The sequence below is a fragment of the Leptodactylus fuscus genome, chromosome 6 (assembly GCF_031893055.1).
Source record: "Leptodactylus fuscus isolate aLepFus1 chromosome 6, aLepFus1.hap2, whole genome shotgun sequence".
Classification (NCBI taxonomy): Eukaryota; Metazoa; Chordata; class Amphibia; order Anura; family Leptodactylidae; genus Leptodactylus; species Leptodactylus fuscus.
This window is the reverse complement of record NC_134270.1, coordinates 134,536,318-134,551,351: the sequence shown is the minus strand read 5'-3', so window position 1 is coordinate 134,551,351 and position 15,034 is coordinate 134,536,318. Positions and strand designations below refer to the sequence as shown.

Here is a 15,034-nt window from a genome sequence, read left to right as displayed (position 1 = left end):
GTCCAACACATTCTTACCATAAAAGGGGTGTGATCTAAATTGCAATTTTAAGTCATAACCAATTGGCCACCCCCGTCAGAGTGGGTCTATGAAGGAAGAGCATTGTAGCATCACATACACACAGGAATAATCAGGCCCAGGGACGTCTGGAGGATTTTTGTTATGCTTTTAATTAACATTGGAAACATGTAAGGCATACGGCAAAATTAGGCAGAAAAGCATTACACTTCATGTAAACAGCATTGGCACAAAACTCTCAGATTTTTGTTCAACTTGTACACTTATGAAGCAAAGGATCTGTAAAAAGACACCAGAAAACATGACAACTTGTCAGGGAAGGGAAGTAAAAGGGAGGCTTTTTGGATTCCCATTTATCCACTTAAAAAAAAAATAAAAAACCCATCAGAATATTAGACAGCATTATTTTGGAGAAGAGAAACTTTTGGCACCCAACTGTCCAGCTTACAGGAAGTGCAGCCTGGCTGTGACATCACTTCCTGCCTGAGACAAGCACTCAACCAATCACAGCCTGAGCCATCTGGTGTACACAGTAAATCAATAGATCAATTTCTGAATTAGCATTTTCCACTAAATTTCCCTGTTGAGTGGGCTGCAGAGTAAAGCATAAGAAGCCGTCTTACTTCAAGACGCGGTTGTAAGACTTTGCTATAACACCTCAGCTTGCAACCCTTTAGGCTGGGGCTGCAAGGTGACAGGACATGTATGAAAGTCAGTGCAACAAGGTTGGTGATGGATTGTTTCCCGACGTCACATTATGTCTAGGACTAAGTTGGCGCATAGTCCTAGCTGTATACAGTGGAGCAGATTTATCACGGCTGACCATAAGTGCTCAAGGCTCACGCTAGTGACATTTTACAGGTTGGGGACAGAAAATTGTAATGCAATTGACGGCTACACAGTGATCCAGTTAGAACGGGGCTGACCTGCAATATACCACCACGTTAGGGCAAGTGTGGCACTTTAGGACTACCATGCTTTCTAATCTTGACAACCACTTTAATAATCTCACCCAAGAGCAATGCCACACTATGTGGATTGCGTTATAGTTTATTTTAATTTTCCTTCCATACGCTGGGGAAATCGTACGTGGTACGTTCAATAAAGATGCCCTTGTTGCAAACAAGTGGCCAGAATAGGTTTCTGATAAATCTGCTCCAAAGAGACCAGAGGATTTACCTTATGGCATGGTTGCCCATGTGCTCAGCTACTATAGTCATAGCAGATCGTGTAGTTCATGGGTATTTGAAGTAGTTAAAAACCTAGGCCCATGGTTCAAGCAAGGCACCAGGACCACAAATAAGTGTGATCTACTTTAGAGAGGATTAAACCATATTCTGATATTGTCCTAGACCATGTGAAATATTGGCCAATACCAAAACTACACATTCACAGTACAAGCTCCCTCCTCGCACCCTTAAAAAGCATCAGTTTTAAGTTCTAAAACTGGTTGAGAAATACATATCTAGGATGATAGTAATACAGATTGCACAAGCAAGAAATCCATCTACCCTAGAGCTGAAATCGCAGCTCTGCTCGTTCTCCAGCTCCATCATTCAAGTAGAGCTTCTATAGTCAAAAGGGAGGGTTGGTGGGCATTCAGGGCAGTGCACATAAGTGCCAACTTTAGGGCAGCGAAACAGATGTCTTGCACATGTAACCTGCAAGACCATCACCCCAGGTACAGACATTTCCAACAGTTTGGACCCTAGGATCCTAGACCAGGCAGCAATAAGAGTCCAAGAAACTTGTAGGTCACAGTATAGACAGGTTATCACAACTACAAAGCAACAGCAATGAGGCCCAACACTGTAAGCTGGCCGATAACCCTGTATATGGGATGACTGACTATACAATCTATGCCAATATAGCTGATAGAATCATTTACAGAGCTAGAAATAAGCAGCCCGTTCCATGTTTTACCCAAAACCAGAATGGATCCTTAAAGCTAGGAGGAAAGCAAATTTTTGGCCAAGATTTGAAAGGTAACTCGGACCTTAGACACAGCCATGTAAAGAATGACTAGTCTACTGGAACAACAGGATCATGAAATCTCAAGAGATCAGCCACCGCCTAGCCTGGTTAGGTAAAGGGGCTGAAGGCTATACCTTTTTCATGGGTGATAAGTAACCACCTGTCTCCTATAGGTAACACCGCCACATATACCTTTAGTGTATGGAGACCTGTGCCTTCAGATAACACAAGGGTATTTACCACGAGAATGGATGATGCCACATTGTCCCTACAGCTTAGCACAACGCCATGTATGATAACTGTGTACCCACTATAGTGACAACCTGGGACAGAGCAAGACCTCCGCAGCACAGGACAAGTTACAGGGAGCATCCAAATCCAGTGGCCCCTTTACCATGCAGCACTCCAGCTCTGTATGAGCCCCTCTCGAGCTGAAGTTTTGCATGTGGGACTAGAGGATCATACACAGAGTTGGAAGAGCAGTTGAATGGGTTGTCCAGGGTGGTATAACAAAGCCTGGTCCCTGTCTCTCCATTGTCCAGTCCTGCGAGCTCCAGTACGTGGATGCTTGACAGACCAGTGACCCTTGTCCCCGGTTCTTTACCAGCAAACACTAAGGCCACGGATTTACAGGACTACTGAAAACCTTACAGCTTCTGGTGCTGCAGGCCATGGCACATGTGCAGGACCAGACAAAAGCACCAAGTATAGGAGTGTCCTTTACATCTGAAGTTGTGCCAAATTCTGGACAACCCTATAAAAAAAAAGTCAACTCCTGATGATTCAGAGATCTTAAATTAACCGTCGGCTCAAAAAGCTTTGTATGGATGATTAGCCAGCAGATTATCCCCAGTTTGGGATGATTTGAGTTTGGGATGTTTACTAGACTTTTATATTCTTAGATGAAGTCACCTGCTCAGTGTGACTGGATGTCTTAGTCTCCTACATGACCAGACAGGGGTGACATCTGCACTGCTAAAATACAAGATGTGCAATCTGAAAGTTAAGGGTCACATATTCTGGTTTATGCTGTGCGCTATGTGGAAGTCAGTCATGTAAAGGACCTTTATCTATACACTAGTTTGTATCTTGCCACCAAGGATTGTTCCAAGTGGTTTTCTACATGATCGAATGGCTGACAATTGATGGACTGAGTGCAGTGTTAGTGGTTTTCAAGGACTTCAGTTTAGGGCAGTGAACCATGTAAGCAGTAGTGTTTAAGGTGAGGTGCTGTTCTATAGGACTCCATCTATTCTTACTATATTCCATAGCAGTGGAGTAATCAGCAGGGCACATGCACTGCTTTACTAAAAACACGGGATTGTAGGATCTCTATTCTCATGATCAATGGGGGAATCTCCAACCCTTCCTTTCCCACAGGATAGTCAGAAATGTCTCTGCAATACATAGGTTGAGCTGCAGGTCATGTTGCTTTCCCTCCTATTCTGCGAGCATACTGTACATTCTCCTGATCTTTGTCCCTATGGTCTGCAGACTTCATGTACTTTGGGAGACTTGATTGCCACCCCTCAGAGCCCATGCACAGTGAAGTCAGAGCGTGGGTGGAAGCCAAGCCACCCCAAACTTCCTGCAATCTGAGAAGTGTTGACACCCCCAGTTAGAGAAATTGTATCAGCACGTGAACCCCAGGTACTGTAGGGGGAAGGGGGAGGGAGGAAAAAAAATAAAATAAAATTTGCTACCTTTTGCTTAAAATATTGACAGTGATTCTAGGAGCTTCTAGATAACACCTAAGCGTCATGTCATTGTTAGGGGGGCTAGAAAGGTTTGGATTTGACCTCTTTGGCAAGGTCAGTGCATGAAAGCACCAAGCTTATTTTAGCGTTTCACAATCTCACAAGTCTCCATTACACTCATCTAATGTACAAAACCCTCCATGTCTAGCCTAGAGACTAAGGCTCATACCTACAGAACATTCCCATCTATCAGGCTACACACCCAACTTTAGACATTTCCCACCTTCCTGCCAATGACTGCGGCAAAGCTACGTGTCCTAGCTACGTGGCTAGATGTAATAATCCAGCCATTGCTCTGGTGAAGATCACCGCATCTTTATACATATTTACACTATTAAGTCTACAGCAAATATCCACTTTACCCCTTGTGCTTTAGACTGTATTCCCCTAACCTTACAATACATTAATGGGACCATGTAGAGCTATAGTCGTGAGGTTTTGGGGTAATCTGGCAGTTTCTTGTGCCACCTACAATGTTTAGCTGTGGAATCTCATTCTACAAAGTCTTACCCCTTGCGGTCCCTGTAGTAACTGGTTCTTTGTCATTGACATACACCTAGTATTTTGGAAGGACTGCATTTAAGAGGAGACAACCGGGTAACAGTGCTTTAATCACGCTGAAAGTCAAAGACACAGGAACGGGTGCACTTTTGGTTATTGAACCACATCTATTCAAACGTTACAAACAAAACGTGAATATTTTTACGAATTCACTAGTGCTAGAGTTACCTTTATTGGCACCATACAGTGGTAGGTTGGCACATTGGTATGTTGGTAAAAACCTGGCAGTGGTCGAGCTAGAGACCTATTCTAGTAAAACCTTGGTGGTGGTGAATGTGCTCAAAAAAAACATAAGGCAACCAGTGAGTATCTGGGAAGATTTCCTTTTGTACAAGCAGTAGAAAGTACAAATCGCTTGCAAAGGCTTTGTGGGTTTGGCACGGAAGTGATAGATTTGAGGTCCAAGGTAACATGGCATAGGCCAGGTTTCAGGCTCACAAGGCATCCAATACAGTTATGCTTCTCCAGTATCTACCACTGACCTACTTAGAAGCCGCTCAGATTCTAGAGCCTTGTTATTTTTGGGTACTCCTCCTTTCCTTGCAGAATAGCTGTATATTAAGTGCTTTAGTATTTTTGCAGGAGCCCTTATGAACTGGTTTCCCAGTGCACAATGGCTGGGCACATGCATGCTAAAGTTATTTCAGGAGTGTTGGAAGTCTGAGGTAGCAGTTTCCTGCAAACTTTGAAAAAGCTGGTTTGAGGTCAGGCTCAAAGATTAAAAAAGGTTTTAGTCTTTGCAGCACTAATACGTCCCCCCCCCCCACAATAGACTATCAGATGAACCAAGCCACTGCTTGGTGGCCATAAATCTACTCAGCGTCCAGGTCCTCGCCAGCAAGCTGAAATTTTACTAGACATTCATGGTCTAGTCAATATTTCCCTTCATATAGTCTTCCTACATGGCAGGTTGACAGTGAAGGAAATGCCATCGGACCAGACTCCAGAACCTTAAGGTTTTACCATTGTACACCTTCCCCATTCTACACTTGTGTCTATGGGATCTTTACTTACATTAGAGCAGACCTCAGTACAGGAGTTAAAGCTAGCCATCATTAGATGGTCATGACTGAACATTGTGTTGACCAAGAGGACACGCTACCAAAGCCTAGTACAAGGAAGTTGCTACAGTTTGTGCTCATCTAGGAGATAAGGCTGGACCCAGCTTGTGCTCGACTGGACATATGTGAACTTTAGTCAACTAAAAGGGAGTCTAAGTTACTTTGTGCTCATTGAGTTAGTTACTGCTGGGTAATGGCTTGAAACGCAAGTGCAAACATCCTCGTATCTGTAGAGGTTGGCGAGCCAACAGTTATCAGGTGGTCCCAAGCACACCAATGGCTTAGACTTCTTTAGTACAACTTGCCTCAAGTCATCCCCATTGGAAATGTTGGACTGTGCTGGAGCAAACCGTATTGCACATGCGCCATCCTGGGTTACATGGTGCAGGAGCAACATAAGACAGCACTGGAGCCATCAGTCAAGAGCAAAGGTGTAGGTCATCCACCAGGCACAGTGACAACTGTTTCACAGCATTTCATCCCCTCTCCATGGTCACCATAGACCCGTTTGCAAGTTTTAACCCATGACCCAGCACGATAGCAGAAAGGAACCATCTCCCATTGAATGAGTTTTAGATACAGCTGTAACCAAGATCTAAAAACTGAAAGTCAAGTGGCTGCCTACAAGCCTTCACGAGACTGATTTACTTGTTGACCTATAGCAACTAGCTCAGAATTGGTTCCGTGAACACCGATATTCTTTCTTGTTGCAAAGAAACAAATAAAATAGTGGTAATGGCAGAACAAGAGGATTACATTTATTTATCAAATGAAACATAGCGACCACAGTCTGAACGAAGAGAAGCAAGTTACAATATGGAGTGACCTAAAGAAAAAAAGTGGACGGTGGAAACAAAATAGAAAAGTGAACCGCCCCCTCAGCAAGATCACTACCCAATACCTGGAATGTTATCTTGTAAAGACCTGAAGGGAACACACAAGACGTCTCCTTCAGAAAATCAGAACTGCAGCAGATTCAATCAGAACAGCAAGTCCCCGCAGCAAGGCTCAGGATTCCTGTTGCTAAATCTTTTGCAGTTGAAGATTTTGTCAAGAGATTTTTCAGGACGCATACTGCGGCATATTCTATGGGCATGAAGGTGTAACCCGTTCACTGCCAAATGCTGGAAAAGCATCTCATGGCAAGCGAGTGGTTATACGTCATCTTACAATAGGGCTCAGTCAGACACTCACCCCCCCCAAACACACATACATTAGTAGGACACAGTTTTCACAATCTGCAGGGTTCGGTGCTCCTTTCTGCAGCTCATCCCTTTAATTCTCTTCCTTCTTTGCCTCTTCCTTTGGCGCTTCAGGGACCAAGATTACTTTACCAACGTTTTTCTTTTCCTGCATCTGTCTCATGGCATCACCCACCTGTAAAAAAGAAAAAATATAAATCTTAATCCGTATAAACTATACAACTGATGCATTTAGCTGATACATTGAAGAATCAGAGCAAGCTGGAGATGTTCTTCCATTGTTTAAGACAGTTTTACGGCTTCATCGTGCTTGGTAGAAGTCACATTCTTTCACAACCACCAACCCGCAATAAATCACACTCCGGCTCTGCTGCCAAACTGTAGCAAGTACTAGAAGCCAAGATACAAATCCAATCCACTTGTAGGGATGACAGCAGAATGGAAACTTTATAGTGGGGATCTTGACGTGTTATTCCTCTGCAGGAGTTAGTCGGCTGTATTTACATACAAAGCTTGGAGAAGTTTTTGGATGTTTGGCTTGGTAGAACTACAGGAGGTCTCTGTACTGGGGCCTTGGTCTAACAGAAGCCACCTGTAGCTTCTAGCAGTTCTCCCTGAGCTAGTGGGTGGAGGTGACACTACAGGAAAGCTGGATGTCCAGCAGAATAGTGGAAACTATATAGAAGACTGCAGTGCTGAGTACTCTCTCCACATCAGACAATAGGTTTGCCACCTCCTGTATGTCTGCTTTTCAAGCATTTGGTCTGTTCTCCCCATGTCAGACTGAGCTCATGAAATATCAGATTGCATGCGAACATAGTCTGTCTTTAGAGACCAAGACGGATTAAGCAAAAGATTTCAGTGAATGTCAATTCAGGAGGGATAAGGTGGAGGAAGAAGAGAGACATTCTGCTTATCAACTTATTAGGCTAAGCATACTTATTGCAAAGTTTAATATTGCAGGCAAATATTTGTTTGTACTACAGATTTGTTAAAAAGCTAGTGAGCATTAAGAGTTGGGAACGTTGTGGACAATATTTTATTTTGTCTATGGAATGTTTCAGAGACTTCCCTTAGGTAGTCAAGCTGCCCATACTGATTACCAAATGGACAACTAAAAGGCCCATTGCTGGCCAATTGTTCAGCCATCAACTCACTTCTATGTAGGGTGTATGGCAATTTTTAGACATCGAATGTGGAGAATTTCTAGAACATCCCCTCCTGTCTTCTAGAACCTCTCACCTCATGCTTATGTATCCCACGTTAGGTAGAAAGGACCTATCAGGAATCCTAAAATAATCTGCATTTTACAAATTTAGGGGCAAGGCCCAGCAGGGTATGCCAATGTCTAACAAATTATTCAGCAGCAATATCTTAGACTCCCATTGTGATACATTGAAGGGACCCCCTGTTTGAGGAGATCATATCCAAGCTCCATTTAGGAGAGACAGGGCTAACTCAGTCAGGTTGGTGGGGGGCTGCTGTTTTTAATTTTCAAATTCTGACCCCTCCCCCCAGATATTTCTATTCAGACAACCCTTTATAGTCAGTCAATCTTGAAATCCTCTGCAGCAGAGATTTTAGGACCCGGCAATGTCTGGCTCGATAACGTACATTCAATAAGCCAGGTCCCAGTTTTATTAGCTTACGACTAATAAATCTGAGTCATTTGTAGAAGAAACCGGAATTGAACAAGTGACCTTTTAGGTTGCTAGGAAACCTATCACAAGACTAGATCAGTGCATGACATAAAGCAATAATGTCTACAAACAGCGGAGGATGCCCAAGTGTGACTGTCAGCAGCATCGGATGTGGAACTTGCTTCTCGTGCACACAGGAACTCCTTTGTAAGCAGATTTTTGGCTTTATTGCAGACTGCCATACCCCATCTGCTTTTTGTCATATCATTTGTCCACTTCTGGTTGAGAAGTTTCCAATATAAGACCTACTAATCTGGACATCCCAGTGTAGACCAAGAATGGACATGTGTGCGTCATGTTCTTACACACCATTAAGCATCCTTCGTGTAGGCGCGGCAGTCTATTCTCTGGTGTGAAGTGTTATAACTAGAGCTGAGCGAACACTGTTCGATCGAATATCAGGCCGTTCAAGGGATTTGATTACAATCTAATACCACGAGGCATACGCACTAAAAATTAGATTCCCCTCCCACCTTCCCTAGCGCTTTTGCACCAATAACTGCGCAGGGGAGGTGGGACAGGAACTACGACAGAGGCATGGGGCAAAAAAAAAAAAAAAAAAAAAAAAAAAAAGGTAATTGGCTGGCTAAATCAGGTGACCTCCTGACTATGAGCTATGACTGAGACATGTACTGGCAGGGTTAGCTAGTGATTACCTTTATTTAGGGGGGAATGTTACTCACCCAGCTCTTTGGGGCTCTATCTGGTCAGGATCCCTGTCAGCTTGTGATATGCCGGAGCTGACTTTTTCCCCATAGGAATGCATTGATTGGCTGAATGTTGTACTCTGTATGGTATTTGGCCAATCGACACTGGTTCTGCTGGAGGAGACGAGTCTAAGATCAGTCCACAGCAGTCTCCATTCTGGTCTGATCTTAGACGCCGCCTACTCAGACAAGCCTCCGGCAGAACCAGCGTAGATTGGCTGAATGCTGTACTTCTGTATGGCATTTGGCCAATCAACGCTGGTCAATTCATTCCTATGGGAAAAGTTAGCTCGTGCATATCACAAGCTGACAGGGATCCTGATGTAATACAGTGACTTGGGCATGTTAGATACCCCCAGGCATGCTTCCCCTGCTGTCCCAGTTGCATTCCAGGGTGTTGGCATCATTTCCTGGGGTGTCATGTGGACTTTGTGACTCTGAGTCAAAGAGTGGGATCCCCTGAAACAAACATTTTTTCCCCATAGACTATAATGGGGTTTGATATTCGTTCAAATAGTCGAATATTGAGGGGCTAATCGAAATGAATATTGAATATTTTATTGTTTGCTCATCTCTAGTGATAACCACAAGACATGGCAGACTGCAAGTCCCAGGTAAGGGATTAGTATATAGAAGTGTATATTTTTTGGCAGAGACCAGAGCCACAAGGCAACTACACCAGAAAACGTTAGCCATGACCCAGCAAAGCCAGTAATCTTACACCGCTTTATAGCCTTGTCTAGTGTCTTGATATCAGCGCTTTTCTAGAAGTGTCCAAGTAAAATTCCAATTCCAGCCGGGATTAAGTGAATTTGTAGAGACTTCAGTCATTCCATAAGTCTACTCTGAAAACCATCCAAGAGGTTAAAAATGTTTTCATACAAACTAATGGTTTGCTTGTGGGAGACTCTGAGTGGGACCAGCTACAAGTTCTCATAACATGAGGGAAGTGTCCCCATAGTAAAGACATCTGGATATTGGCTTTAGCATCTTAGAGCTGTTGCCAGATGTCAGGACAGAGGGAAGCAATAGAGATAACAGTCTCACAAATGGAAGTGCAGAAGCGCATGTGCTGAATTTTTTTTTCCTTTGAAGATTTCCAAAGGAAATGCAACACAATGAAGAGGGCACATTGACATGACACTGTATGCCCATGCGTGGTAACTAAAGTGCCAGGCTTGAGACCAAATAAATTCATCCTGTAGATCTGTCACTCATTATCCAGTCACCATTAAGGGGCACCAGATTGGCAGACACTGCCATCATATAGTGCCTCTGTCCAGTACCATAGTGAAGATCAGGATATCCAGGTACTACCTGCATAATACAGCGACTGACCATGCTACAATATCCTGCAGAAGTCCCCTCCATGGCAGATATTACAGCCCCCACAAGCCCAGGACCACTGGCAAGTCTTGGCTATAATACAAACCATTGTGGGTCAAGTAACGTTACATTCAGAAATGCAGGGTTTTTTTTTTTTTTTGTTTTTTTTTTAAAAGCCTATTAATCCATGTACAACTAAATGGCATAAGTGTAAAGTAGAAATTGGCACAAATTTAGGACTTAGAAACTGAAAATCCATCTTTCCTTATTTTGGTCACGGAATTCCCCTGAATATTTAGGGAAAGCAAGCCTAGGACCAAAATGCGCCTGCCGCGGCTTCCCACTTCAGAGTAGGCCCAAATGAATAGGCCTAGTCCTGAGGGTGCTGTCATGAGGCAGATGCCACGGCTGAGAATTCGCCTGAAGGGCAACTTTTCCGTGAGCGGGAACAAACCGCCCAGAATTATGCTAGTGGTCTACTATAGACCTATTGTGAGGGGGCGGATTTTGAGGTGGATTTGGCGTCAACATCCGCCCCCTCTTGCCCCATGTGAACGAGCCCTAAGGGGTACACATTTCACAGTGAATCCTATGACTAAACATGGAACTTCTAAGCATTGTTTATAAGCCCCCATTGTAGTATAGATGGAAATGGACACTTTAAGAAGCCAAGGAGTTTCAATAGCGGGAAGTGTGGCAGGGTGTTAAGGTAAACTTTTACTTTGTTCCCAGTTGCCAAAAAGTGAAATATGGCAGCACATACCACACCAGTTACACGGAAGCAGACTTGTGTTAGGGTCATTGGGGGTTCCTGAGGGAAACTTTTTAGCTGGATGTTTAGAGTATTGCCATGGCCGACATCCAGTCACTTTATAGAATATAATAGATTGAGTCAGACTTACCTGCTCAAAAGGATATACACTGTCGATTTTAGGCTTAATCTGTCCCTGCTTATAAAGCTCGAGCAGTGTAGCTACAACATCTGCCAGCAGCTCAGTTTCTTCATCCAGGCGGCCCAGCAGGTAGCCACAGACAGCCTTGTTTGCTCCAATGAGTTGCATGGCATTTATGCTGAACTGGTTCCACCAGGACTTGGCAAGAGCCATTATGTTCTTCTTCTGTCCAGTCAACAGGTTGGCAGCCCCTGAGAGAGACATTAGTTAGTACAGTTTATGGCTATGGCACCTCATTACACTATATACTGCCAACATGTGTTTAAGGTAGAAGTACTGTACTAGGATTGACTGAAGGTGAAGGTACTACCAGTCTGCTACCTAAACCGGCACAGAGTAGCCATTGTTTAGTACTACAGCACAGTGCTTAGAGAAACTGCATAGAAGTAGAAGCTTATAAGTAACAGCAGATCTACACCAGCTCTTATCTGTTAGGCTGCCTAATTCAGATTTATTTCAGAGGCACGCACCTCAATCTAAAGTGCAATGTTCCAAGTTTATTACAGCTGGCACAATCTTAAAAACTTCCTTTTCCCCTTGTGTTCTCTTGAGAGCTCTAATGGCAATTTTTGCAGTAGACCAAGTGTGCACCCCCCCCCCCCATTGGTCTCAAATAGTTCTATTCATGCAAGTGGGTAAGAAATAGACTGAGGTGGAAACAAGACCATCCTGTCCTGGTGGAAGAGCCTGGAACCATAATGATGCACCCCAATTCTACCTACATCACTGCCAGAGGAGGACATGTGGTTTATGGACTCAAAGGGCACATCTAGCTTGCTGAGAGACTAGCCTTGAATACCTAGTAGGTCTGCAGGACCACCCATCCATAGATGTTAATCTGTCTTAAAAGGAGTTAACATGCCACCGAGGTCTCCTCCAACACAACTCATGCGGAAATAGAATAAGTGAGAAGCCTGTATCCCATCCCCTCCAGCTCCTGAGCATCCAACCAAGTGTGTGAACAAAACCTCCCATTCTTCAAGGAGAAATGCCTGTGCAGAATTCCACAATAGATATTGTGTCGCATGTTCAACTATGTGGTGAGCGGGGAAGGGGAGGGAGAGGCTTACCATGGCCATAGCACTGCCTCAAGTTTTAACTTGTGACCCCCTTTATTACAATGAAGTTTAGCCTTGAGCAAGCGTACCACTGTCAGTGCGAGTCACGTACCACTTGTGTGAAAGATGAATAGAGCTGAACACATCATGTATAAGCGGAGAACACTTTACAGAATGAGTTTATAAATTGGCCTAGATTTACAGGATTGAGTACAAAACAAGTCAGCCATAGTTAGAGAGCTTTTGTACATTCAGTGGGGTAAAAACTCACCAAAAATAACCAGTTTACCCATGGGCTTCAATAAGTTGTATCCTTTACAGGTGTCCGATCCTCCCAGGGGGTCCAAGACAATATCTACACCTAGAATAAAAGGGAAAGTGTCTAAGCTGGCAGGGCAAGAGATGCAAGTTACTTTACACGGTGACATTGGCTTTCCAACCTTAAGCGCAAAGTCTGCTATTCTCAACCCCACTGTAAGGCTCAGTACACAAGAGTGGGTATTGTCAGAGAGCTAGGCAAGTTTATCACAGCCATTATATTTTAAAGGCCCCACTCAAGACCACAAGTGGGTAGAGGACCTGTCCCAAGTCTTGTGGCCCAGGCTGCAGATTAATATTCATGTACTAAGCACATTTACACTGTTGTGTTCATGTAGCCCAAGACCACCAGAGGTTGCTATCTGAATGTACACCCAGCATTTCAGTTTACCCTTGACAATAGTAACCCATTGACCACCATACATATTTTGGTTGTCTTAATCTGCATTGGGAGCCTCCAATTATAATTCTGGACAGCAGTGAGGCCTGCTGTAGTATTATATCCAATACAATATCAGTCCTCATAACAAACCTGACAGATCCAACTAGCTATAGAGATGTTAAGTGCTGAATCTCCTCACTGACCCAATGGCGCTTGAGATTTTAGCAGATCTGCTCCCAAGACCATCGAATATACCGCCAGCACTGGAGTGATCAGAGCATTAAGGACATTCCTGCTTTTTGGTCACACTGCTGCAAAGATACAGTTCCCAGTATTTGTATGTCCATCACTGTGGCAAATCAGATTCCAAATAGGCACTTTGGCCCCATCCAGCAAGAAAACTCATCAGGATCAAAACACCTGCTCCCATACTCCAGAAACCTCCGGCACCTCCTTATACCCAAACAATCCTGACATACTCCAAACCATTTACCTTTAGGGGAGATTTTCCGAACTTCGTCAACGTAGTCGCTTGTCCTATAGTCAATTGGGTGAGTAACTCCGCTTTCTTTAAGTGCCTCGTGCTTGGAAGCAGATGCAGTTCCAAAAATGGTGACGTCTTTCACGGTTTTACAGAGCTGAATGGCTGCAGTACCAACTCCACCTGTTGAGACAAGTGAACAACACCACATCCTCCATTGTTAAAGAGTTTTAGGACCAATTATATATCCACAGGGTATACAGAATGAAGGGGGCCAACTCCTTGCACCTCCACTGACCAGCTCATTAAAGGTGTTGCGGTGCTGAAGAACAGGAACAGCTCGGTACACTATATAGTGACTGAAGGATAGTCAATGGAGGAGAGATACAACTGTGTAGGGACCATAACTGGTGCTGTGTGTTCAGCAGTGCCACATCATCTAATCCAAGGTCTGAGGGGGTTCATGGACCCACACCCACTTGCTGTTTTGACCCATCCTTCGGATAGGCCATCAACATTGAAGAGGGGCTTCCACAACATTAAGGATTAAGGGTTGTCCGCGATATCAAGCCGTTATACATAACTGACATTTTACACTACAATCTGGTTAAATGTGTTATTAGCATTGAAAGTCCTTACAATACTTAGTATGCGCTAGTGCGATTTTCAACTTTATACCCACTAAATATAACAGCTATGAAATAGCACACGTCACCACAGAGCTCATCTTGTAAATCACATTGGTTATTGTTCCACATGAAGCCATTTTCTGTAACTTTGCAGTCAAAGAGGAGGTCAGTTCTCTAATAAAAGCTCTTGTTGTATTTCAGCACAAGAATTGGATTCATGTCATCTGTTCTATAAATTCCTGGAATTCACATATTCCCTGTCAGCGTTGGTGGAAAATACATACATTGTATGCGGGCAAACCCTCAACTGATACTTATCACATCGGGTCCTTCAGAAAACGAGCAGATCAAGGTCTGAACTGAAGAGGTTGAGAATTTTGGCTTTGTTTGTACAGGATGCCCAATGTGAATAGACATATGTACTAAAGGTGGAAGTCTGGGGAAATTTTGCGCTTTCAACTCCCTTTACGATCATCTGACGCAAGGGTGTCAGGCAATGCAGGAGGAATACCTCTCTGAACTAGGTCCAAGTTCCCATTGAGTATCTTCAGTCAATGTTGTGCGTCACTTTGTAAGGTGTGCAAACACTGCCCATGTTGTAGGAGACTGATCCATTACTCATGTCTATTAAAAGCCCATGTTCGGGGAGGATTTACCATAGACAGAATGCTGCAGTGTGAATGGTGCCATGGGATTTTTACCAGTTCCGAGTAGAAGACTGCCCTTTTAAGGTCTCGGACAAGTTTGTCTACTGGTAACATGAGCCAAATACCAAAAGGTTAACTTTGCAGCATTGCCCTGATTAAAACAAGGCGGTCGTTCCTTCACTTTTGTTTAGATGTCTTTGTAGTCAGATTTATTCTCTTTTCCTGTTCAATACTTGAACTTAAACAGGAAGCCCAATAAC

The 15,034-nt window shown here is 43.7% G+C and overlaps 1 protein-coding gene across 1 annotated transcript in view; it reads right to left on the bottom strand.

Annotated features, from left to right (window-relative positions):
* Positions 1-356: 356 nt before the first annotated feature.
* Positions 357-15,034, bottom strand: part of VAT1 (vesicle amine transport 1) — a 36,930-nt gene continuing 22,252 nt past the window's right edge. The window contains exons 3-6 of the mRNA XM_075277279.1: positions 13,511-13,681; positions 12,589-12,678; positions 11,209-11,450; positions 357-6,748 (exon numbers count right to left, since the gene is read on the bottom strand). Coding sequence (XP_075133380.1) covers positions 6,647-6,748; positions 11,209-11,450; positions 12,589-12,678; positions 13,511-13,681 — 605 coding nt within the window. The 3' untranslated portion in view covers positions 357-6,646. The remainder of the gene's footprint in view (positions 6,749-11,208; positions 11,451-12,588; positions 12,679-13,510; positions 13,682-15,034) is intronic.